A 25,743-nucleotide genomic window follows, 5' to 3' on the forward strand; every position below is an offset into this window, starting at 1 on the left:
CAACTTTGACTTACAAAATTAAAGTTCTTTGACTATTACTATTTACTAGATTGTTGTAATCCAATATACAGAATGGATCATATTGTAAACTTACTATTATGTCAAGAGAATCAATTTTTCTTAATAAATTTGGACAAGCTTTAATATTTTTTACTTAAAAGTTATAATATCATAGTCAATTATGATTTAAACTGGAAATAATGTTAATGTCTCAATCATTAATTGTAGATTTGAATAATTATAAAATAGAAAAAATTATTTATAGTAGTATCATATAATAGTTATTTTAATTATTTTTTGTCCATACAAAGACATGCTTTAGATTGAGGCAATAATACAAGAATACAAGTTAATGGTCAACAATTATATCAAAGTTGACTCATAAAAAAAGAAGAAAATTAATATTTGGTTCACATAAATATAAACCACTATTTTTCTTCTTATTTAGAATTTTTTTTAATGAGAAATACATTTTTTTATATTTTAAATCTTTGTGAATATTGGTTTCTTTAGGAATAAAATTATTTATGAACATTTATGTGAAAACATTGAGAAGGAATGAGAAAAAGGTAAATCCTCCTAAACCTAAATCTTTCAATTAATATGAAAAGGAGTAAATTGCAAAATTAGTGCATTCTCGATTTTAATTTTTGATCTTTGTTTAGCTACCCAATATGTCTATCAGAAACAATATTTTTACCTTCATTACATAGAGATAAAATTACAAAAACATTATCCTCCCAAAATCTCACTTGTGAATTACATTATGCTATTATTGTTGTATTTAACTATCCAATATACAAGGACAAAGTGCATACACATACTCAATTTTGGGGACACCATTTAAGCTATACTCGAAAGTATAAAAATTTGCAAATCAATCTATTTCGAAATGACTTTAATCACGTGATATTTGAAGTTTTCTGTGGCTGAAATTCAATTATTTATACCTAAACTTCAATTATATGCGGCTAAATTCATTCATTTTACCTCAACTTCAAACATTTTCCCCCAAAATTCATTAAACCATTTTTATTTTTTATCTAGCTTTCTCACATGTCTAAAGTTGTTACGAAGTAGATAAACAGGTTGAATAGTAGTGTCAAAATAAAATACCCCATGATTATTTTTTTTTACGATATGAAGCTTAATGAAACAATCATGTCGAGCATAATGGAGAAGAGAAAAATAACAACACGTAATATAGTAACCGAAGCAAAGGAAACAACATGTAATTAGACAACACAAGTTCATAGTAACAAGTTATATAGGAAGAAAAATTAGAGGGTACATTACATAACATAAAGTATATGAAAATCTTTCTGGGCACAAGACCCACACAACTAAGAGGAAGTACAGAGGTAGCCCCTCAAGTAATCGGAACTACACTGCATAACCATGAGCTATTTACTTTCGCCATTAACATCCTCACCGTTCGCAAGCATAGCAGCCATGCACATAAGTGGAAAAAAGGGGAGCAATGGCCAGATGTGAAGTATTTTTATTTTTCGAGACAGATCCCGGTCTACAACATCACATTAGAGAGGCATTCTCAAATATACAAAACAGAAACACCCCTCTATCTCTTGAAAGTTAAGCAAGTCTGTTAAATTGCAAGAATCAGTGCAGGCTTGTTGGGAAGTCCTTAAGACAGCTGCTCAATCTGCTGTTCAACTATAAGCAAAAGACGATAACGATAAGTTCATATTAGCTGAGGACTAATATCAAGAAGAAGAAAATAGTACTTGAATATCACTATATCAGCAGTTAAAAGTTTTGGTACCTTGGGGGTAGATATTAGACATCATATAGCCTCATTTCCTTCTTCCACTGCCAATAGTTAGTAGCTCAAAGCTCCTAAGAGCATCATCCCTACCCCCTCTTGTTGCAGTAGCACGGGTAAAAGATGAAGACTTGGATTCAAATCCAGGTTGTACTCTTTGGGTAGTGGAAATGCGGCCACTGCTTGAACCTAAGCGACCAGAGCGATTGTCAGTGGGTTCGCCAGATGAGCTGGGCCGGCTGCTTCCCATTACAGCCCTCCTCGAGGTGCTACCAGTCCGAGATACACGGCCTCTTTCAGCATCAGCTTGCTGAAAATGTTAACAAGTGCATCAGATAATAACCTATAATGAGCAGTTCAGACACCAAGAAAGCTCCAGGTAGGAACAAACTGATGCCTGTAAATTGAGAGGATGAAAAAATATTGTACGGAATCCCCAGGCAGATAAAAGATATCACATTCGCTACTTACCATATCCTTAGATGATGGTACATCGTCAGATGATCTGTGATGTCTCAAATGGTCCCCTTGCAAACCAGTTCCAGGCATGTTCCTTCTAGAAAACGCCTCCACAGCACCAGAAAACCTATCTTTAATTTCCTGCCTCACTGTACAAGAGATCAGACAAATCTTAAAATTAGCCTACAAATCTGTAACATGATAGATGACAAAAATTCAACCAAAAAAAAACACGGGAGGAAAAAGAAACAAAACAAAATGCCCCAACCACCTATAGTTCGTATTGGGTTTTATTTTTCAGAACCAATCTTTTTTTTTGGATGTGTGGGTGCGTGGGGGTGGGGAATGATATGACACACTTCTTATCATTAATTGGAACAGCACCCATTTCCCCAGATTTAAGAAATCCTCAGGGATAGCTGCAACTTCTAGTCAATGCACATACTTGAGCACTGTACATCTCTCCCTCTGCCATTGAATGGGCCACACAGGCAAACTTACATTTATGTGTTTCAAGTGGGTCTTCTGAAACTACTTATAATTAGAGATTTTAAGTGCTATTCTGCTTGCAATAATTGGCTATTTTGTCAAAAGCATGGATTAGATTGGCGACAAAGGACAAGCACCATGAGCCCGCCCAAACATCAATAATCATATGAGGAATTTAAGCAGCTATTTCTTATTATCTGAAGACAAAGTTTCTTGAAACAGTACCAGGGATCTTTTCTGGTCTTTCAATGGATGGTCCTGGATTCACAGGTAATCTTGCAATAGGTTGCTGAAAACACATAAAATGTAAGATTAGGGCATCTTTTAGAATGCAAAAATCAAACAGTAGATAATTTTTAGCAAAGAGTAGATTAAAGACAGACTCGTGCTCTTGAACTGGAGCCAATCTGGGGATACTTCAAGATAGTCCAATCAAACACATAGTCAAATTGATAACCTGCAATGCATACAAAAATAATTTTGTCGTATAAGACTACAGAAATATACTTGTAGTGCGAAAGAGATAAGTAAAGGAGGAAACAGATTATTGAAACTATCATGAAACAGAAACTTACCCTCTCTAATGAAAAGGTCACGGAATAGCCTCTTTAGGTATGAGTAATCTGGTTTGTCATCAAACCGTAATGATCGGCAATAATGAAAATATGATATGAATTCTGAGGGATAGGATTTGCAAAGGACCTGTTTAACAGAGACCAGTGGAATATGTCGTTACGCAGTTTGATGAGAGAGTATAATTTAGGACAGATATATTCACAAGACCCGGTACTCCTCTGTAGGATAGATTATATTTGGCATGGAAAATATAATGTACATAAAGTCACTACCTCTATAGGTGTAAGCATCTTCTTCTCACTAATCTTGTCATATTTCTGCTTTTTGGTGCCAGCTTTCAGACCTTGCCATGGCAGACTAAAAAACACAATCAAATATGCCAATTGTAAGAAACAAGTAATGCACATGGAAATAAAGAAACAGGCACCAAACATAAACTTTATCTGTAACTGCCGAACCTTCCTCTCAAAAAATACATAAGCACATAACCAAGAGACTCCAGATCATCTCTTCTGCTTTGTTCTGCATACAAGAAAGAGAGGTGATTATGTAAAGCTTAACATACTACTAGGTACTTGGTGTACAATCATCCTCACTTACCAACTCCAAGATGGGTGTTAACACTAGCATAACGAGCTGTTCCTGTGAGGTTTTTGTTTTCCCTGTCAAAGGAAGCAAACAAGTCATTCAGCAATCCATATTACGCTCCAATCATCCACTCAACACTCTATAAAAATAAGGTCAAGGAAAGAAAAGCTTGATAAGAATGCAAGAACCTCCAAATTTGTTCTTAACCTCAATATCAACTATTGAAAAGCTTGGAAGTGTACATTGAGACGAAAAGGAACAGAGAACAAAATAAGAGAAGCATCCTAGCAGGAATGGAGGGAAAAAATCATATCATCCGGCTTTGTATTTTCTCAATAACATAGTACACCATGTGCATTCAAAATCTACACAAGTCTAATCATACAAGATGGTTTTCCGCATCGATTAGGGCAGCTTTAATTTCTTTGATTTAGCTTATGCAAAATAGAGGAGCAAATATTAAAAACCAGGGAAGGACATAACTAGGTTCGAGCAAAAGTTTAAATCCTCGTTACACCAAAAGGTCAAAAAATGAAGCCGCCAAAGAAACAATTGGAAAAGCATTCAACCTTCAGCTTCTCAAGCAATCATCATTACTAACACATTGTGGTGAATTGACCAGTTATCAAATCACCCAAGCAAGTAATATTCCACTGTAATTTCTAGAAATGGAAGACCATAAAAGTTGATACCTGTATGGTATATGCTTGTGTGTCTGAAGATCTCTGTATTTCTTGGCAAGACCATAGTCAATGATGTATACCTGTTATAACAAAATAACACACCCAAATCTTAGAGATGCATAGGCTCCATCAGATCCATTAACTCATTCTAAACGTAGATTTACAAACAAGAAGCTGCAGTTATTACAAAATGCTCATGTTCAGTAGCATCATGCAAGATCCGATGACAGGTTTGCTAAGGCTAAGTCATTTTGTTTACGAATTAAAGTTCAGAGGAAACTTCATCCTCCTTTCCAGGTAGGAAATATTTCTTCCATTTGCAAGTGCTTATTACCAGAATTTTGTTGGCAATTAGAACTTCTACCACCCCAGTTCAAGCATAAGCATTATGCTAGAAAACATAAACTAACGAAAGGGGAAAATCTCTCAACAGATTACATGTGTCCAAGACTATGCAACTGCACAATGCACTGGATTTTGAGCATTGTTCCAAAAAACTGAAAGAAATGCACTCCTGGCTAGTTGGCTAAATCCTTCTTGGACAAGAATGTAATGGTTGATGTCACAGGGATTGACTTCATGGAGCTCTAAGAGAAAGGAATGGCAGAGAGAAAGAGAGAAGAAATATGACTTTTTGAGTTCTGGAACCCAAAAAAAGAATGTTACCATTCCATCACAAATTGAAGTTCCTTGTTCGAGCTCAACAAGCACACGCTACAATATGTCCAAATACACAAATGCTGGAGGAGCACTCGTACAGTAGACCCAAAACCCTAATAGATAACCAACTTGTCTAATTCCTCAGTGATTTAGTTCCCAAGCAAGTAGGTGGAGAACTTTCCAAAAATATCAAGTGCAAATGCATAGGAGCATACAACCTTGTTGTCAACCATAGACATACATGTATACTTCGAGAACATATGATGAAGTACACACCTGATTTGCTTTACGCCCTAAACCCATTAAGAAGTTGTCGGGCTTAATGTCACGGTGAAGAAATCCTCTTGAGTGCATATATTCAACCCTATTAATCTGCATCAGAAGACAAGTATCACGCAACCAGCTACAATAATCATGCATTAAACAGTATATAATTTTGGATATTTACCAGTTGATCTGCCAGCATTAAAGCTGTCTTTAAAGTGAACCTCCTATTGCAATAGTTAAACAAGTCTTCCAAACTTGGTCCAAGAAGGTCGATAGCCATGGCATTGTATTCACCTTCAACGCCAAACCACTTGAGGTGTGGAATTCCAGCTTAAAATAAGAAAACGATTTTTGAAAAAAAATATTAAAAAATCAGTTCAGCTAGAGAATATAACAGTCATTGAAATTCATAGGTAGAAGCTATCACTTACTTCCTCCTTGTAGAAGCATATACAGCTTTGATTCATAATGAAGCTGAGGGTGCTTTGTTTTAGTTGATTCCTGTAAACCAAAAAATTAGATTCTGGAAACAGCAAAGCGAATGTATCAACAAAAAACAAACTACAGTACTAAGCATAGCACTGGAACAGACACCTGCATGGAAAGCGCAAGGAAATCTCATTCATGATGTTCTAAAACACTTAACAGATGGTGACAGTATCTGAGAAAGAACTACATATGAAGTCCATGATATATCACAATAAGGTCACTACCAAACAAATACACTGATCAAATTAAGCAAAATTATTCAAGACTCTTCAGAAGTAGAAGCTATATCCAGCAAATGCACACTAACAAACTAGCACCAATAAAAGGGCCAAATAAACAATGTCACTAGAATATTCAGCCAAAATAGCAATGTTCATCTATCATATTTTAAGTTTTCTATCATGAAAGCTTATAACACAAAGAATGATCTTCTCATCTTCTAGTGAAAGACACAATCTTTTTAAACCTTTTTATTGTTGTTAACTTTATTTATTTAGTGAAAGCCTCAATCTTAAGACATTTGACATCACAACTACGTCGCGAATTTCCAGCTTCAGTCAAATCAACATTCTAAATTTCATTCAATTCCAGTAAACAGCTCAATCTCTAACACAACTGACACCATGTTTTAATCAACACACTCACCAGCTTCACAGCAACTTCTTCTCCAGTTTGCACATTTACCCCTGATACAAAAGCAAAAAACTCAAGGTCAACTCAAACCCCATACCACAAAACTTGAGCTACAATTGAAACTAACAACAATCAAGTAATTCACATTGATATTACCTAAATAAAGTTCCCCAAAAGATCCACTACCGATCTTTCGTCCCAGTTTAAACTTTCCACCAACCACATGATCCATAGTTAAAGATTGAACAAACCCAATTAAACCAAACAGATATCAATTATCAACCACTACTCCCACAAATTATCAGGAAGTTAAAATCTGGAAATTACCCCAGATCCAGCAAAATCTACCTTACCCAAAAGAACAAAAATACCAAAAAATCACTTCTTTGTGGGACCCCAGATGAAAAATCTTCAAAAACCCTAAAGCCTAATATCAGTTCTATATATATGGAAACACTTAGAACAAGTAACTTTTTTTTTCCAAACAACAGTCTCCCCCCTTTTTCTCTAAAGAAATAAAAGAATAATCCAATGAATTACAGAAAAATTACAACTTGATGAGAAATGAAAAAGCTTAAAAGGGATTTTGGATTCTTGAAAAGATTTTCAAAAAAAAAAAGAAAAAGGAAATGACAGAAGAAATGGAAATGGAAAAATACAGGAAGCTGAAAAAAATGGGGGTTTGGGGGTGGGGGGGGGGGGACAAGAGAGAATCTAACAGAAACGAAATCTGCGGAAAATTTATGGGAATTTTTTTCTGTGTAAGAGAAGAAGAAGAAGAAGATGATGAAAAAGGAGAAATTAGGGGGAAATGGGATTATACATACAAAGAAAAGAAAAAGCTGAGAAAATTAAGCTTTTTCTTTTTCTTTTTTTTTTCTTTTTATAATTATTATTATCATATTATTTTCTTTTTTAGTATTTTTTTTTTTGGTGGGGTGGGATAAATTCTTTTTCTCTAAAAGAAAAATGTTAGATGGTGGGAGAATAATTTTTGAAAAAAAAAAAGAATGAAGAAGAACATATTTGTGATTATAATGATTTTTTTATATTTAATTAAGAGGATTAATAATATTCTTTTTTTTATGTATTAACTATGATTAACTTAAATAGGTGGTATTATGATGTTTTTGAATTTCAAATTTGTCTGCTACTATTTTTTTAGATAATAAGCATAGAGTTCGTATTATTTAATTTTTTTATTAGAAGGTATTGAATTGTATTTTTTTTTCTTGGGAATAGGTAGTGTTTCATTTTTATTAACTAAAATAAATTTAAGTTTTGACTTTTTCGAATTTATGTAAATATTTTTTAGAAGTACCATGGTAATATTAGAATTTTAAATTTTTATAGATAGAAACTATGAAATTTGTCAAATGTTTTTCAATCTTGCTAACGTGTTTAAAATAAAAAAGAAAAACGTGTTGCAAAATAATTTCCGACAGGATATTTGACATCTTTTGATAGTTTTCAAATTATATATCACTAGTAAATTCATCCGTGCTTCGCGCGAGAATTTAATATCACTGAATTTATAAAATAATGGAGTACTTAAAATCTATGAGTCATTAAAACTAAAATACTATATTATCTTACATACAAGATTGCATATAACAAACATTAATAATGTAAAGAAAGATGATAATTATAATATCTTATCATTTATTCTTCAATCAATCATCTTTAATTTGATTTTATAATTTATCTTTTTGTTCAGGAAGTGTTATTACTTGATATTTTTGGGGATTCAAATGAACATCAACCATACCGGAGATATTAAATTTTTTAATAAATAAAAAATCCTTGGTGAAGGGATAAATAAATTTTGAAAGGATGAAAAAAGAACAAATTTTCTAATTCTAACGTGTAGAAAGTCAGTTCTACCTTTTGCTTTACATATATTACTTTAAAGTTCCCCATTTAAATGTATCATAAGTAATTATTAAAATGAAAAATTAAAGAGAGAATGTATCATATTAGATAACAATTCAACTTATTATTTTTACTTGAAAGGGAAAAAGATTACACAAATTATTCAGTTTGTTTGGGTGTTTTTTAAAATTCAACATACCAGAGTGATGACGTTCAATTTGAAACTACACCTTTATTCCAATCACAATGTCGAGAAACACATCTATTACTTCAAGAAAATTTTTACAACTTGCAGGAAACTTGAGAATCTATTCCATATTTCATATTGAATATGAGCAATTAATTTATTGTGTAGTTATGATTAAAAGAGGCTCCAGTCTAGTCGTATTCTTCTATAGGTCATCCGGCACATCCTTGAACCCATGTCAAAAGTTTATTAATTCTTGTCTTCTTTTCCTGGTTCACTTTGCATATCAAGGTGCGATAAAGTTTTTAAGGTCTTTCTGTCCTTACAATGGCATACCAAATTTGAATTTTGTCTTCAAGAGATAATAGTATATATCTTTAAGGAATTTTTTTATTGTACTTTCAACAGTTTTAGTAGAGAAAACTTGTGTGAATACTCAATTAACGTGTGTTGTTTAATCTGTACTAACAAATACTTAAACAATAATTTGCATAAACATAAACAACAAAGTTTAAAATATGTACTCAAAAACAACAATTAATAACATAAGGATAAATTAATGACTGTAAATAAACATACCATGATCTGTAACAATAGGACTAAACAGAAAGGAAAAAATTGTACATGTATATTTAATTGTATAGAAGAAAAAAAAGTTCATAATTTTTGTTGTTTTAAAATGAGAAGAAATCCCTCTATTTGTAGCTAGACAACAAAGGATAGTGTGAACAAATATTTATTGTGCCTTATCGAAAAGGTCATAACTCTTTGAAAAAGTTACAACCTTTTGAAAAGGTCATCACCTTTCATAAAAGACACAACTTTTCATAAAAGTCGCAACTATTCATAGAAGTTACAACTTTTCATATAAGTCGCAACTTTTCATGAAAACGGAAGGCTAGTTTGTAAATATATAAATTAAAAAAGGAATTTTGATTTGTGGTGACGCCACATAGGCGGGCCTAGGGTTCTCTTATATATATATATATATAATTATTCACATTGCAGTCAAATTCAATAAGTTACCAGAATGGTAACATGACCAACAAAAACTGCGGTATTTTGATAAATATTTTTTCGTTTTTAATTAAAGATTTCAAATTTGAGTTCTACTAGATACAAAGTTAAAATTATTAGAAGGCGTTTATTTTCATATGAAACTTTCCAACGCAAATTTAAATTTCGCTGGACTTTAACGTGAATAACAAACATTGGATGAGATATCAAAATAAAAAACATGCAACATGTGAGATGCTATTATCATAAATTTTATTATTAGATTTGTTGGGTGATCCTGTTTTTTTTTTTTTGTCGTATTAACTTTCAAAAGTTTTTCAATGCTCTCGAATAATTTAATTATCAGAAACTTTTATGATCGTTCCAAAAACCAACATAATCCTAATTCCTAATATTGACTCTCTAAAAACACGAACTTTGATAATAAATTATAATGTTTTATCATTTTCGTGAGGGTTTTCGAAAGAGGCATCTTGACCTTTTCTTTAATCCAATAATGTTTAACACCTCCGACTCGGTCGATATTTTTATTTTTGGTCGATCGTGTATAAGGATAAAAACATTATTCTATAAATAAAAATAATTGTTTGTGCGAAAGGAATTATTTTTTAAAAAAAATATATGGCACTTTTTTATGGACAAATGAGTACAAACCAATCCAATGGAGAAACGTGTTGCTATTATATTTTCATTCAATATCAAAAAAAAGATTGTGGGGTCTTGAACTATAAACAAAATTTAATAGAATAGGATTAGGATTTATAAATATGTTATATGTGAATAGTTTCTTGATATATTGTTACTAATATTACTTATATCTATATAATAATATGATATTTTAGAGAATGTCCGCTCTTCCTCAATACGAAGGACGGATTTCATAGAGGATCAACAAAAACTTTGATGGTAGAAATGAAAGTTAGAATGAATCTCATGCCTAGTCAACAAATAACAAAATTAATTTTGCTTCAAAAGTATCTACGTTTTGTGGCCACGACTTTATGAAAAAACAAGCAAGAATAAGTAATCCTTGGTACAAATGATTTAAAGCACTTTATTACGCGTTGATGAAAAAAAAAATACTTTAATTATTGAATTCAACTATTGTAATTTTTTCATGTTTAACTTGGATTCTCTCACGAAGAGAGTCTTAGCACGCCAAAAATCCTCTCTTAGACCATAATTTTTTATTATTTTTTTATTATTGCACGATATCAATATGTTATTTTTTGTGGTCAATTTTAAATAAAATATTACAAAATTCAACTTGGTTTGATTGAATAAATGCATCATGTTTATATTATTTTATAATTTAATAATATTACCATATCCAATTCAACAATATAATGATTTGTCAAAGCTAAATGAGAGGTCAAAATTGAAATGTTCACCACTAACAAGATATCAACAATATTTTAGTCCTATAAAATGTAGGACCCCTTATGGAAGTCTAGCAACAATGATTAAACCTCAAGTGTGGTGTTTGATAATGAAAAAAGAAATTGTCACCAAAAATACTTTTGTATAGAAATTCAATATATTTGGGAGTTATTTATATCTTATCTCGAAAGATTCCTCAATTACAAAATTCTGAATTTTTCATTGCTCTCGAATGCATTCTTTGGTTGTCCAATACATTACTTAATCGGAGGGATATATTCGAAAAGGGATAGGGATGTATCCGAGAGGGAATTCTGTATTTTTTTCAAATGGTAGAAAATTTAAAAGATTATGATATCTAAGTTGTGTATTATATATATAAAAACGTTTATGTTTTATTGTTTGTTAAGTAAGCAAAAATATCATTCAAAGAACATTTATAAGGATAGCATATGGGGATGGGGTAGTGTGGGGTTTGGGGACTACAAAGGGTGGGGGGTGGGAGGGATAAGACTATTATTAACATGTAAATGCCACTTATGGAGCTTGCTCCAGTTTGTTCTATTATCTTTGCTAAATCCACATAGTTTCTAAGAGATTATCAATCTCGAGACACATTTCTTTCGATCTAACCAAAAGAAGTTCACAAATTCAATAACATTTTCAATCTAACCAAAAGAAGTTCACAAATTCAATAACATTTTTAGTGAAATTCCAAAATGTGAAAGTTCACCAATACATACACTAAAAAAAGGGAAGATAAGAAGTAAAACTATATTATATAAATTTTATATTAAGTGGTGACAGCGGAAGTGCATATTAATCAGAACATCTTTTTTTGTCTCAATAGGCATGCTCTGACAGACAATAAGATCATATTGTAAGATAATACTTAAAAAAAAACAATCATGGTCTGCAAAAAAGATCACCATAACCAAAATCACAGGCATATTTTGTCTATTTGTGCATTTGCAATGTTACTTTCACATGCCAAGAGACAGACAACAAATAGTGGCAAATGACCTCAAAAACACATTGTCAATTCAGACACACAATATGTATAAAGCTAACTCTACTACTACTGTTTTATTATGTTGTCTTTTTTTGGTCCCATGCTTTTTTTGGTCCTATTCTTGATGTGAAATAGGATATGTCTCCTTAATGCCAACTCTTTTAGACAGATATTTTTGGATCAAACTATTGACGATAGTGACATTTTTAGAATGAACTATTAACTAAGGACATTTTTGTTCAATTTCATATCGTTTAAGAGCATTCTTGACCCTATTAGAATGATGAAGCTTTCTATATTCTTCACTGTTCCCACTTGGCTCCACCAAATCTTCTGCAAATTTCACTTTCTTCTTCTCCTTCTTCTGATCTAAAAAAGGAACACAAAAAAACCATCAACAAACATATCGAAAATAATTTATACATGCTGACAGTTAAAAAAAGAAATCATCATCAATAAATTTTAGCCTAGTATAACGCGTTTCATGTTCAACATGGACATTTTCACTTTTTCCAGGAATTTTGTTCCGAAAAAGCTATTTGGACATAGAATTCACATCCCCCCCTCCCTCCAAATCGGTCACAAAAATTCAAAATCAACTCTAATATGTATTCATGTCCAGACACACTTGAGTCCACTTAAAAACAAGTACTATTTTAAAAGAAATAAAAATCACAATTTTTATATCGAAACGTCCACTAAAGTGCTATTGTGCTAACATCATGATAATATTAGAAATTTAAACTGCTACTTCTGAAGCCAAAGTTTCTTGAAACAATACCAGGGATCTTTTCTGGCGATCTTGCAATTTGCTGAAAAACAAATAAAATGTAAGATTAGGGCATCTTTTACAGTGCAAAAATCAAACAGTAGATAATTTTTAGCAAGAGCAGATTAAATAGAGACTTGTGCTCTTGAACTGGAGCTAACCTTAGAGTAATGCAAGAGAGTCCAATCAAACACATAGTCAAATTGAAAACCTGCAATGCATACAAAAATAATTTTGTTGTATAAGACTAGAAATATTACTACTTGTGCCAAAGAGATAATACAAAGGAGGAAACAGATCATGAAACAAAAAACATACCCTCACTAATGAAAAGGTGACGGAATAACCTCTTCAGGTATGAGTAATCTGGTTCGTCCTCAAACTGTAATGATCGGCAATAATAAAAATATGATATGAATTCTGAGGGATAGGATTCGCAAAGCACCTGTTTAACAGAGACCAGCGGAATAGGTCGTTATGCAGTTTGATCAGAGACGGTATAATTTAGGACAGATATATTTGCAAGACCCAGTGAGGAGGTGCACTGACACCCCAGTGAGGAGGTGCGAGAGGCTGATTGTAGGGGGTTAGGCGGAGGGGTAGAGGTAGGCTGAAAAAGTATTGGGGGGAGGTGATTAGACAGGACATGACTCTAGATAGGAAGCCGTGGAGGTCGTTTAAGCTTGTTAGTGCATGTCTTAGTACTAGTCGTACCCATGTAGTTCTTGCCATCTGTTGTTTACAATGTTTCGATTATCACACTATTTTGTTGTTGTTATTGTTTCTTTCTTGTAGACTTTACACTACTTTCTTTTTTTTTATGACAAGGGAAACCTGCAGCCGCTACCCTTTGGGTGTGCACAAGGTAAAATCCCCGCTCCTATGCAATAGCTCGCAAACCACACAAGAGAGCTAACCCGCACTAGGCAAGCCCGGTGCAAATCGACCCAAAAGGCAACCCCTTGCTTTCGCTGACAAGGGATTTCGAACTTGTGACCTCCAACTTGGAAGTCCCAAGCCCAAACCACTGGGTCACTCCGAAGGGTAGATTTTATACGACTTTCTTATTAATTGTTATGCTCTCTTCATTGTTTTTCTTCTTCTTTTACTTGGGTTTGTTGTACTTGAGTTGAGCGTCTAGCGGAAACAGTCTCTCTACTTCCACGAGGTAGTGGTAAGGTCTGCATACAGTCTACCTTCCCCAGACCCCACTTAGTGGGATTTAACTAGGTATGTTGTTGTTGAAATGTACATAAAGACACTACCTCTATAGGTGTAAGCATCTTCTTCTCAGTAATCTTGTCATATTTCTGCTTTTTGCCGTCAGCTTTCAGACCTTGCCATGGCAGACTAGAAAAGACAATTAAATATGCTAATTGTAAGAAACAAGTAATGCACATGGAAATAACCATACAGGCACCAAATATAAACATTATCTGTAATTTCCAAACCTTCCTCTCAAAAAATACATAAGCACATAACCAAGACACTCCAGATCGTCTCTTCTGCTTTGTTCTGCATACAAGGAAGAAAGTAATTATGTAAAGTTTAAAATACTCTTAGGTGCTTCAGGTAATATCATCCTCACTTACCAACTCCAAGATCGGTGCTAACACTAGAATAACGAGCTGTTCCTGTGGGCCTTTTGTTTTCCCTGTCAAAGGAAGCAAAGTAAGTCGTTCAATAATCCATATTACACTCCAACCATCCACTCTAAACTCTACTAAAAATAAGGTCAAGGAAAGAAAAGCTTAAAAAGAATGCAGAACCCCCAAATTTGTTTCTTGATTTCAATATCAACTATTGAGAAGCTTGGAAGTGTATATAGAAGAGACAGAAAGGAAAAGAACAAAATAAGAGAAGCATCTTAGCAGGAATGGAGTACCTTTTCATCCGCCTATTTATTTCTCAATAACATAGTACACCATGTGCATTCAAAATCTACACAAATCTAATCAAACAAGACGGTTTTCCGTATCAATAAGGGCAGCTTTAATTTCTTTGGTTCAGCTTATGCAAAAGAGATCTTTGAAACAAATATTAAAAACCAGGGAAGGACATAACTAGGTTCGAGTAAAAGTTTAAATCATCATTACTCCAAAAGGTCAAAAAATGAAGCCGCCAAAGAAACAATTGGAAAAAGATTCAACCGTCAGCTTCTCAAGCAATCGTCGTTACTAACACATTGTAGTGAATTGACCAATTATTAAATCACCTAACCAAGTAATATTCCTTTTTAATTTCTAGAAATGGAAAACATATGAGATCTTTAAGGAACAGAAGAGGTTGATACCTGAATGGTATATGCTCATGTGTCTCATGATCTCTGTATTTCTTGGCAAGAGCATAGTCAATTATGTATACCTGTTTTAACAAAATAGAACACCCAAAACTGACTTAGAGATGCATAGGTCATGTCATTGGAATTATTTTTCATCAGATTCATAAACTCGTTCTAGTGTAGATTAACAAAGGTACTACCGAGACAGGAAGCTGCTGATCAAGTAATTACAAAATGTTCATGTTTAGTAGCATCATACAAGATAGGATGACAGGTTCTCTGGCTAGGTCAGTTTGTTTATAAATTAAAGATTGGAGGAACTTTATCCTCCTTCCAGGTAGGAAAAATTTCTTCCACTTGCAAGCTAGTCGCTCGGACTTTTCAAGAATGTCGACGGGTGCAAATCAGATCCTTCAAAAGTAGTGCATTTGAAGGATCCGACGCGGGTGCGGCACCATTTTCGGAGAGTCCGAGCAACATAGCTTGCACATGCCTAATTACCAGAATTTTGTTGGCAATTACTGGGTATGTTGTTGTTTGTTGGCATCCCAAAGTCAAACATAAGCATTATGCTGGAAAACATAAACTAAAGAAAGAGGCAAATCTTTCAACATATTAAATGTGTCCAAGAATTTTACAATTTTTTTAATAGTACCAGTTCTAAAAAAATGTTTCCAAGAATATGCAACTGCACAATGCACAGGATTTTGAGCATTGTTCCAGGAAACTGAAAGAAATGCACACCTGGCCAGTTAGCTAGAGCCTTCTTGGACAAGAATGTAAAGGTTCACATCACAGGGATCAACTTCATTGAGCCCTAAGAGAAGAGAATGGCAGAGGGGTACACGAGAGAGAAAGATAAGAAGTACGAGTTCTTGAGTGACATAAGGGAATATCCAAAAAAAGAATGTAACCCTTCCATCCCAAATTAAAGTTCTTTGTTTGAGCTCAACAAGCAGGCTACAATATGTCCAGCTCCACAAATGCTGGAGGAGCACTTGTAACCCAAAACCCTAATAGATAACCAACTTGTCTAATTCCTCGGTGATTTAGTTCCCAAACAAGTACGTGGAGAACTTTCCAGAATATCTAGGAAAAATAATCGGAGCATATAACTTTGTTGTCAACCATAGACATACATGTACACTTAGAGAACATATGATAAAGTGCACACCTGATTTGCTTTACGCCCTATACCCATTAAGAAGGTTTCGGGCTTAATGTCACGGTGAAGAAATCCTCTTGAGTGCATAAATTCAATCCTATTAATCTGCATCAAAGAATAAGTATCAGGCAACCAGCTGCAATAATTATGCTTTAATCAGTATATAATTTTGGCTATTTACCAATTGATCTGCCAGCATTAAAGCTGTCTTTAAAGTGAACCTCCTATTGCAATAGTTAAACAAGTCTTCCAAACTTGGCCCAAGAGGGTCAATAACCATGGCATTGTATTCACCTTCAACGCCAAACCACCGGACGTTTGGAATTCCAGCTTGAAATAAGAAAATGATAAAAAAATTATTTAAAAAATCAGTTCAGCAAGAAAATATAACAGTCATCGAAATTCATGGGTAGAAGCTATCACTTACTTCCTCCTTGTAGAAGCCTATACAGCTTTGATTCATAATGAAGCTGAGGGTGTTCTGTTTTAGTTGATTCCTGCAAACCAAAAAATTAGATTCTGGAAACAGCAAAGCTAATGTACCAAAGAAGAAACCATAATACTAAATGTAGCACTAGAAACACACTCTGGACAGCTGGTGAGAAGCAAACCACATATGAAGTCCATAAATATATCACAATAGGGTCCCCTACCAAACAAATATGCTGATCTTGAATAATTAAGCAAAATCAAGACTCGTCAGAAATAGAAACTATATCCAGCAAATGCACACTAACAAACTAGAACCGAGAAAAGGGCCAAATAAACAATGTTACTCGAACATTCAGCCAAAATTGCAATGTTCATCTATCATATTTTAAGTTTTATATTATGAAAACTTATGATTCAAGAATAATCCTCTCATCTTCCAGTGAAAGAGTCATTCTTCTCAACTTTATTAGGTTGTTAAGTTTACTTAGTGAAAGGCTCAATCTTAAGACAATTGACAGCAAATTATGGAGTGAATTTTCAGCTTCCGCAAAACCAACTTTTTTAATTTTATTCAATTCCAGTGAAAGGCTAAATCTCTAACACAATTGTCACCATGTTAATGTGGTGAACTTCCAGCTTCAGCTAATCAACATACTCACCAGCTTCACAGCAACTTCTTCTTCAGTTAGCACATTTATCCCTGATACAAAAAAACAAAACTCAAGGTCAACTCAAACCCCATAACAGAAAAGTTGAGCTACAATTGAAATTAACAACAATCAGAAATACACATGGAGATTACCCAAATAAAGTTCCGCAAAATATCCTTTACCGACCTTCCGACCCAATTTATACGTGCCACCAACCACATGATCCATGGTCAAATATTGAATAAATGATAACAACACCAAACGAGAATGAGAGTTGGAAAATCTCAAGCCTAGTCAGCAAATAACAAAGTTAATTTCACCTCACAATTCTCTGTGTTCCAGGGCCATGGCCTTACGAAAGGATGAGCAAGAGTAAGGAACAATCAACACAGATAGCCTGAATTCATGAGAAACTACTTCAGTTAGACAGGGAAATACCTGTGATTTTCATGTATAGCTTGAATTCTCCAATGAAGAGAGTCTAAGCACACCAAAATTCCTCTCTTAGTATATAATTTTGAATATTTCATAATTGCACAATATCAATATGTTTTTTTTGGATCAATTTGAAATAAAATATCACAAAATTAAACTTGGTTTTATTGAACAAGTGCATCATGCTTATATTATTTTAATATACCATAGTCAACTCATCAATTTTTAATGAGTTTACTTTTTGTAGTGTCTTACCCAGATAACATGAATTTGTCAAAGCTGGTTGAGAGGTTAAAATTGAAATGTTCTCCACTAAGAAGATATCAAGAACTTTTTTTTCCTTCTTTTTTTTTTCTTGAAGAAGAATTATGTAGATCAAGTAATCATCTTGTCATTTTCTTTTTATAAACGTAGTGTCCGAGCCAACTTGCGCGCACCTCGACTAATTCCATGGAATACCTATCACCTCCCACCAGCAACAAGTGTCAGGTAACTCTGGCCCCAAGGCTAGAACATATGAGAAGAATAAATATCATGATGCTTGATTCAAGCTTTAGTTCTACAGCCTCCTTAAAGCATCATGATATTTATTTGCACTATCAAGATGTGACAAGTACTTTGCATGTTCAGATTGTAGCATGGTGCCACATGTTATCATCTGCGTAAAAGACTTACAGTTCTTGCAGCTTGACCAGATATCTAGCAAGCAATTTAGAAGAGGAATGAATCTTTGCTAGAATTGGTGAGAGCTCCTAAACTTTTCAGCAACAAGGAAGTGCAACAAATGTAATGAAGCGGTCCTGAAAAGAAAGAAAAACCACCTTCTGACCATTCAGAAGTTCCATATCTTTTCCTGAAGAAGTGTCTAACAATACATAATCATATCCACAAAGGTAGCTTCTAAATGACAAAGATAGCACTACATTTGACACCACAACTTCTCTTTTTCAGGTTGCACAAAATATTCTAAAGTCCCAGAAAAAATTATAAGTTACAGGAAAAAATTTGAAGTTATAAGTCAAGTTCCAAGAATCCTCCTCACTTGTATATGACCTCGCGGAATTCCAAAATTCCATCACCAACGAAGGCACAACAGCCATAAGCTCAAGAATATTACGGCTTCAAGGTCTCTAACCTTTTGTAACACCAAGAGAAATTGAAAGTTCACATCAGGACATTTATCCAGTTTGCTAGCTTAATGGATTGATGATATCCATGCCTCCAATACCATACAGTTGAACAGCGTTCGGAGGACCGCGTAACTTTCATATCAAAGCACTGAGGAACGATCTCTAGATTTTCTCATAAAATGTGAAATACTAGAGACCGTCTGAACACCTATATAATCTGTCATTTCCTAGAAACCTTCCCATATGTATTTTCCCCTTTTATTGCTTATAATAAAGCCCTTTATGCTACATTATGGATACAAATCCATAGTTACCATCACCAGTAGTCTCCACATGAACAATTCCCATCTTTGAAAAGGTGAAATCGACTATTATCTCTAACAATTATATCTCTCCCCAGAATTTTGGATATGAACTTTATGGCTGTGTGACAGTCTACGCATACACGGAGATTCTTAATTATGCGAATGGTTGTCCCAGCAGGTGTACTAATAATGCCGAAAGCTATCGCAAGCCGTTCACTATGAGTATACAGCAAATCACTCTTTTGCTCCTCATCAACATCATGTAGTGCCTCACTAATCTGAGGAACGTAACCTTCTTGTTTCAAGCGTTCATAAAGATCTCTTAGTGCTACATGTATCTGATCATAACATGGGTGAGATATGTCTCCCGAGACAAAAGCATGCACCTGGTTCCTAACTTCTATCCAGCTGCAAGCTGGTGGTTTTTTCATTCCTTTCATCTTCATATTAGTTCTTAATTTTGATGCATCGTTCCATCTCCCAGCTGCTGAATACATATTTGACAAGAGCAGATAAGGTCCCATGTTCCCAGGATCAGCTGTAGTCATTTCTTTGGCAACTTTTTCAGCCAGTTCAACATTTTTGTGAACTCGGCAAGCTGATAGCAGCGTAGCCCAAATACTCCCGGTGGGCTTTATAGGCATGTCATTGATAAATTTATAAGCTTCCATTAATCTTCCAGCGCGACCAAGAAGATCTGCAATAGAAGCATAGTGCTCGAGGTCAGGAGAAACACCATATCTGCTCATACTTGTAAAATAATTCCAACCTTCATCAACCAAACCAGCATGGCTGCAAGCAGTTAAAATAGCTAGATAAGCCACAGCATTGGGCTTTATCTTATCATGTTGCATATTTTCAAAAAGAATAGTGGCCTCGCGGGCATGACCATTCAATGCATACCCCATGATTATGGCCGTCCATGAAACTGAATCGTGTATCTCCATCCTATCAAAAATACATCTAGCAGTCATTATCTTCCCACATTTGGCATACATGTCCACAAGTGAGCTAGCTATATACATGTTTTGAGCAAACCCCACTCTTATTATGTATGCATGGAGCTGTTTCCCCAGATGTAGTGTTGTCAAATGAGCACAGGCAGGCAGTATAGCTGAGAAAGAAACTTCCACAGGCTTGACATTAGCTGCTAACATCTGCCTAAACAGTCCCAGCCCTTCATCAAAAGTACCATTTTGCACACATCCTGCTATTATTGAGTTCCATGAAACGTCATCCTTTTCTGATAATAAATTAAACACCCTATAAGAATCCTCAACCCTGGTACAAGTTGCATACATATCAATTAAACTACTCCCAATAAACTCATCTTTGTCAAACCCGTGTCTAATTGCATAACCATGAATCTCTTTTCCCTTTAAGACATCTACATGCCTCGCAAAGACAGGAAGGACACTTGACAAAGTGAAACAGTCGGGCTTCAAATAGGCATTGCTCATCTCCCTTAACCTTTCCAGAGCTTCTTCATACAACCCACTTTGTACATTTCCACCAATCACAGTATTCCACGAAACAACATCTTTATCCGGCATCATTTGAAAAATCTTACTCACACTATCTAATCCTGTAGCATTTTTCACTCTCCGTCCACTTAAAGACTCAAAATGACTTTTTTCACTTCTTATCAACTCATTTCTCAGAATTCCAATCTCAGAATCTTGAGTCAAACTGCTTCTGCGACTATAAACGTGATCTGACTGGGGAATTTCATCAAACACATGATAGTCATGCGACAAAACCTGCAATTTTGCATACATATTCATGAGTGCATTCCCAGTATAAAGATCAGATTCCATACCAAACCTGATAACACAACCATGAACAGACTCACCAACCCTCAATTCCTTCAAATGGGTACATGCTCTTACAACAGAAGGGAAAACATCACTACCTGGCAACTTTCCCCAACCCCTCATTTCAACAAAACAAGCTAAAGAATCACGAAAATGACCATTACAAGAGTAACACCTGACAACAGACTTCCAAGCTTTAGTGGGTACATAACGAAAGTTGTTGAAAACTTCTAAAGATTCTTTAAGAAGGTTAAGGTCAGAGTAAATGCCAAGAATGATGGTGGCAAGTGAAACAGACCTTGACCCTCTTGTTTTCACTATTTGGGCATGGAGTTGCTTAGCTTGTGACTTTGTTTTGATGGAAGATGGGTTCCTTAAAAGAGTTTTGACAAGATTTTCACTGGAAGATTCCATTTTTGGCTCAATGGGATCGTCAATTACTTCGTTGAAAAGCTCATCAGAAAGATTATTTCAGAATGTGATTCAATGGTGATTCTCATTTAACAGTAAAAATGGAGTCTTTGTTGGTATTTACAATCAGCTGTTTCTGTAACGAAGAACAGAAGGAGAAGGAGAGTTCCGATGGAAAAAATGAAGTACTTCAAATATTTGGGGTAAGTTTAAAATATTCTTTCAAATTAATAAATGAGAGAAACCGAAAATACGAGTTTGACGTGAATTATTAGTTTCATTATCGAACTATCGATAACCTTAAAAGCATTTTTCTATTTGACTAACTGAACATAAATACACTCCGATTTGCCACATACTATAGCAAATGGTTACAAACTCTTGTAGGACCGTGAGACTTTTAATAAAAAATCAAGAGAAGTATTGAAAACACCTCTAAACTTGGTGAGAATTTAAGGGAGTATTTCAATCATGTTTCAAGATCGAGGGTTTATTTAAGTTCAAAGCCATAATTTTAAATACAATAAAAGAAGAACCATATATTCTCTTATTTCAACATATTTTGAATAATTTAATTTTGATTATGGATTCATATATAGAATTTTTGAACTCTTTGAAACAAATTTACATATTTAAGAACTTCATTAAAAGTATTATAAATTATAATAATTAATAATTTATATAAAAATTACGAATTTGTTTGAATCTCGAAATTCGAAAAATAGATGTGAGGGATAGTATATGGCTAAAGGGCAACCCAAAGTTTAGGTGTCTTGCAAGTAGACTAAAAAAAGTAACAATAATTAAGCAACTTGGCCTATGTACTCATTGTTTAACTTTATCCTCTTGTTGGTTTGAATTTATTAATTATATTGTAAATTGAACAACTCAAATGTGTAGTTAGCAGCCTTGCAAATTGCTGTTATATTATTCGGAAGTGTAGTTGTTATTTGACTAAAATAAAACATTTCCCATTGCTTTATTAGTAGTATAAAGTAAAGAAATTAACTCCAAAAATTGTAAACAGAACAATAATGTCGTTTTCTTCAGAATCAAATCTTGTCAGCTATGGCTTCCTTATCATCAGTGCCATTTTGTCTATCATCTTCATTAGTTCCATCAAATCTATCATCAATTTCATCAAAGATAGATTACATCATTCCCATAATCAAGGTTAAAAATCTTTCTTCTTTACTATCATAGTTAAGTTTTTTTGTCTTGCTTGAGCATCAAATTGTTGATATGTAGTTTCTAGTCCTTGTGTTCTAAATCATAGTAAGTAGTGTAGATCCCGAGCAGAGGCGGATCTAGGAGGGGGATGGTGTTACAAAAAGTTACACGGTATATATAAGATATATTTATAGAGGTCTAATTACTATTTTTTTATTTTTCGAACCCCCTTGGTGAATTTTTCTTATTTTTTGAACCCCCATAGTGAAAATCATGGATCCGCCGTTGAAGCAACAATAGAAATTGAAGAAGAACAACAACATCATACCCAGTGAAATTCCACTAAGTGAGTCTGGAGAAGAGTGTACGCAGGCTTTACCACTACCTCATGGAGGTAGAGATGTTGTTTCTGAAAGACTCTCGGTTCAAGTGCATCAAACTCAAGAAAAAGGAAAAGGAAAAGAAAACAATGAAAAAAGCATAGCAGTTTTAAAAAAAAAAGTAGTGTAAAGTCTATAAGAAAGAACTAAATTGAAGAACCTAGTCTTTTTATCATAGTGTTGATATGTGACTTCAGTCGTTATGATCTAAATCGACTTATTAGTGCATGGGACATGATATGATCCTGTTGATTTACGCGTGTTAGCTTGATGAAAACTGTTGAATTGTGTGATCATATCATCTAAAAGCTTAAGTTGTTAGAGAGAAAGCACTTCTATTTACTTACTTACGTCTTCAATGTTGTTTCTTTGATAATGCAGCTAATGAAGAAGGAGAGTCAAATGAATCTCCTCCTCAAGAAGTTGTACCAATTGATGTACGTCCAGACATGTCCTTGGATGAGATAAATATACTGACTGATAACTTCGCGGAGAAAGGTCTTATTGCTGAGGGATCTTATGGCCGCGTTTATGGTGCTACATTAAGCAATGGACAGAAAGTAGCAATAAAGCAATTGGATACTGATTCTTCTTCAGAATCAGATCCTGTCTTCGCAGACCAGGTGAGTGGTGTGTGTTCGAGTACTATTTTGGGACGAATAGAACAATGTCTCGAGATGTTTTAATCTCCTTCTTGTGTATACAGGTACAAATGGTGTCAGGACTTAAACATGAGCATTTTGTGACTCTGCTAGGTTATTGCTTAGAAGCAAATAATCGAATCTTGGTTTACGAGTTTGCAACCATGGGCACATTGCATGATGTCTTACATGGTACGTCGATAGTTCATTCAGATTCAAACCTAGCAATTGTATTGGATCATTAGTTTTTATTGGATGTTCTGTTTGTATAGGTAAAAAAGGAGTAGAAAATGCTGAGCCTGGTTTAGTTCTTACCTGGAATCAGAGAGTTAAAATTGCTTGTGGTGTAGCTAGTGGCCTTGAATATCTACACAAACATGACAAACCAATTATTCATCGCGATGTCAGATCTAGCAATGTACTACTGTTTGATGATTTTACCGCGAAAGTTGCTGATTTCGATTTAACAAATCAGTCTTCAGAGGATTCCACTAGAGTTGAGGAGAGTTATGGTTACCATGGTCCAGAGTAAGCCTTTTGCATTGTTAACCTTAACCTAACATGTTCTCATTTATCCTCCATTGTGACTCGAACCCTCAACTTACCGGGAAAATCGTGCCATAATAAGATGTTAATTAATTTATGGTACAGGTATGCCTTGGGAGAAAAGATAACAGACAGAAGTGATGTTTATAGTTTTGCTGTTGTTCTCTTAGAGCTGTTGACAGGAAGGAAGGCAGTTGATTATACAATGCCTGAAGGGAAACAAAGTCTTGTTACATGGGTAGATTCTCTTAATCCTACCTAATAATTGTTAGTTACGTTGCTCGAACTCTTCAAAAATGTTGACAGGTTCATCTCATCTGAACTAAATTTGAAAGTTGTGCACTTTTGGAGGATCCAGTACGGGTTGTGACAACATTTTTGAAGAGTCCGAGCGATATAGAATTGTTAGTAATGTTTAGCTCTCTTTGTGCCTCTAATATACTGATTCATCTTCAATGCAGGCAACTCCACTATTAAGTGATGATAAAGTTCAAGAATGTGTTGATCCAAAACTAAATAATGAGTACCCTCCAAGGGCAGTTGCTAAGGTTTTCTTCTTAATTTTTTATATTTGAAAAAATTCTTGTAAAGCAAAAAGGGACTAGTTTTTTCTCTCATTATGTAACCACTATTTGGCTATTCCTTTCTCAGGTGGCAGCTCTTGTAGGACTTTGTATTCAAGAAGAGCCAGCTTTCAGACCAAACATGTCAATTATGGTCAAGGCACTGCAGCCACTTCTCAACGCGGACTAAACCAGAGTCAGCGCCTTGTTCTACAACACACTTGATTGAAACAAACAGAAACGGATTCAGGATTTAAAGTTCATGAAGTTCTTATTAACAGATATTGTGGATCCGCCCTCGCAAGCATGGGCTAATTTTCAATATCAACAAGGTTGTGGTACAAGTCAAGGATTCTGGTACTAGCAGATAAAATGTTGTTTCTGTTCATGTCTTTTTATACAAGTTGAAACCATTTCAAAATTTTGCTGTAACCCAAATTTTTCTTCTTCTTTTTTGTATTATAAGAAAGATACTTGGACAAAAGTTTTTTTTTGTTTTTGCTGAAAAGGATGTTGTACTTACATTTATTATTTACATAAGCTGGGAATTGAAAGTGTGATTACAAGTAGGGATTGTTGGTGCTATATTATTTCTTTTAGATTTTGCACAGTTATAACATATGTTCACTAATTATTGAAATGTAGGTCGATAAGTGTGGTCTCATAGGTGGGGTTTGGAGAGGATAGGATATACGCAAACTCTACCCCACCTTTGTAGGGTAGAAAGATTGTTTTCGATAAACACTCGCAACTCTAAGAATTTCTTTTTTTCTTTTTATAACCATAGTTTTTGAATCCAGACCTCGACTAATTCCACGAAACACTTGTTATACTCCAAGAGATATTCTTGTTCTCCATTCTTCTATCATCTTTGTTGAAAGAAAGCAAAAGCAGACAAATAAAGGGTAGTTTCCATGATAGTTGAGATAGCCAAAGATCCATAATAGAAAAAACCA

The 25,743-nt window shown here is 34.3% G+C and overlaps 5 protein-coding genes across 6 annotated transcripts in view; 2 read left to right on the top strand and 3 right to left on the bottom strand.

The window, feature by feature from the left end:
- Positions 1-25,743, top strand: part of LOC125825643 (germin-like protein subfamily 1 member 7) — a 318,424-nt gene that overhangs the window by 94,919 nt on the left and 197,762 nt on the right. The window lies entirely within an intron of this gene.
- LOC125825624 (casein kinase 1-like protein 10) lies at positions 1,208-17,417 on the bottom strand. 2 transcript variants are annotated; one of them, XM_049504949.1, is made up of 15 exons: positions 6,784-7,422; positions 6,640-6,680; positions 5,937-6,006; positions 5,687-5,835; positions 5,515-5,610; positions 4,588-4,658; positions 3,908-3,969; positions 3,766-3,829; positions 3,580-3,664; positions 3,307-3,433; positions 3,115-3,188; positions 2,957-3,020; positions 2,255-2,391; positions 1,784-2,093; positions 1,208-1,674 (listed from the first exon to the last, which is right to left on the bottom strand). In XM_049504949.1, exons 1-14 carry the CDS (start codon positions 6,857-6,859, stop codon positions 1,815-1,817), a joined length of 1,395 nt encoding a protein of 464 aa, XP_049360906.1. In that variant the 5' UTR covers positions 6,860-7,422; the 3' UTR covers positions 1,208-1,674; positions 1,784-1,814. The 2 variants fall into 2 exon arrangements, with proteins under 2 accessions (XP_049360906.1, XP_049360907.1); XM_049504950.1 differs by lacking the exons at positions 6,640-6,680; positions 6,784-7,422 and adding an exon at positions 17,402-17,417.
- LOC125825660 (casein kinase 1-like protein 10) lies at positions 12,316-17,620 on the bottom strand. The gene is made up of 13 exons (XM_049504986.1): positions 17,545-17,620; positions 17,402-17,442; positions 16,738-16,807; positions 16,492-16,640; positions 16,320-16,415; positions 15,158-15,228; positions 14,457-14,518; positions 14,316-14,379; positions 14,130-14,214; positions 13,183-13,309; positions 13,002-13,075; positions 12,877-12,907; positions 12,316-12,464 (listed from the first exon to the last, which is right to left on the bottom strand). The coding sequence occupies exons 1-13, from the start codon at positions 17,618-17,620 to the stop codon at positions 12,319-12,321; spliced, it is 1,092 nt and encodes a 363-aa protein (XP_049360943.1). The 3' UTR covers positions 12,316-12,318.
- On the bottom strand, positions 19,243-21,553 carry LOC125825612 (putative pentatricopeptide repeat-containing protein At3g23330). Its single transcript, XM_049504937.1, has one exon. It carries the CDS (start codon positions 21,488-21,490, stop codon positions 19,274-19,276), a length of 2,217 nt encoding a protein of 738 aa, XP_049360894.1. The 5' UTR covers positions 21,491-21,553; the 3' UTR covers positions 19,243-19,273.
- On the top strand, positions 22,513-25,327 carry LOC125825630 (probable protein kinase At2g41970). The gene is made up of 7 exons (XM_049504958.1): positions 22,513-22,660; positions 23,428-23,660; positions 23,744-23,870; positions 23,951-24,206; positions 24,330-24,462; positions 24,686-24,772; positions 24,876-25,327. Exons 1-7 carry the CDS (start codon positions 22,522-22,524, stop codon positions 24,975-24,977), a joined length of 1,077 nt encoding a protein of 358 aa, XP_049360915.1. The 5' UTR covers positions 22,513-22,521; the 3' UTR covers positions 24,978-25,327.

The sequence above is a fragment of the Solanum verrucosum genome, unplaced genomic scaffold (genome assembly GCF_900185275.1).
Source record: "Solanum verrucosum unplaced genomic scaffold, falcon-dt-bn FXZP01000298.1, whole genome shotgun sequence".
In the NCBI taxonomy this organism is placed as follows: Eukaryota; Viridiplantae; Streptophyta; class Magnoliopsida; order Solanales; family Solanaceae; genus Solanum; species Solanum verrucosum.

Bases quoted from the DNA above. Each gene is read 5' to 3' on its own strand.
- LOC125825630 (XM_049504958.1), top strand. From the start codon at position 22,522: ATGTCGTTTTCTTCAGAATCAAATCTTGTCAGCTATGGCTTCCTTATC. The intron at 23,871-23,950 runs GTACGTCGATAG...CTGTTTGTATAG, and splicing joins ATTGCATGATGTCTTACATG to GTAAAAAAGGAGTAGAAAAT. The intron at 24,463-24,685 runs GTAGATTCTCTT...TCTTCAATGCAG, and splicing joins AACAAAGTCTTGTTACATGG to GCAACTCCACTATTAAGTGA.
- LOC125825660 (XM_049504986.1), bottom strand. From the start codon at position 17,620: ATGGATCATGTGGTTGGTGGCACGTATAAATTGGGTCGGAAGGTCGGT. The intron at 17,443-17,544 runs GTAATCTCCATG...TTTTTGTATCAG, and splicing joins TTTTGCGGAACTTTATTTGG to GGATAAATGTGCTAACTGAA. The intron at 13,076-13,182 runs GTATGTTTTTTG...TATGCATTGCAG, and splicing joins TCACCTTTTCATTAGTGAGG to GTTTTCAATTTGACTATGTG.
- LOC125825624 (XM_049504949.1), bottom strand. From the start codon at position 6,859: ATGGATCATGTGGTTGGTGGAAAGTTTAAACTGGGACGAAAGATCGGT. The intron at 3,830-3,907 runs GTAAGTGAGGAT...TCTTGTATGCAG, and splicing joins TAACACCCATCTTGGAGTTG to AACAAAGCAGAAGAGATGAT. The intron at 2,392-2,956 runs GTACTGTTTCAA...TCTCTTGTACAG, and splicing joins AAGACCAGAAAAGATCCCTG to TGAGGCAGGAAATTAAAGAT.
- LOC125825612 (XM_049504937.1), bottom strand. From the start codon at position 21,490: ATGGAATCTTCCAGTGAAAATCTTGTCAAAACTCTTTTAAGGAACCCA.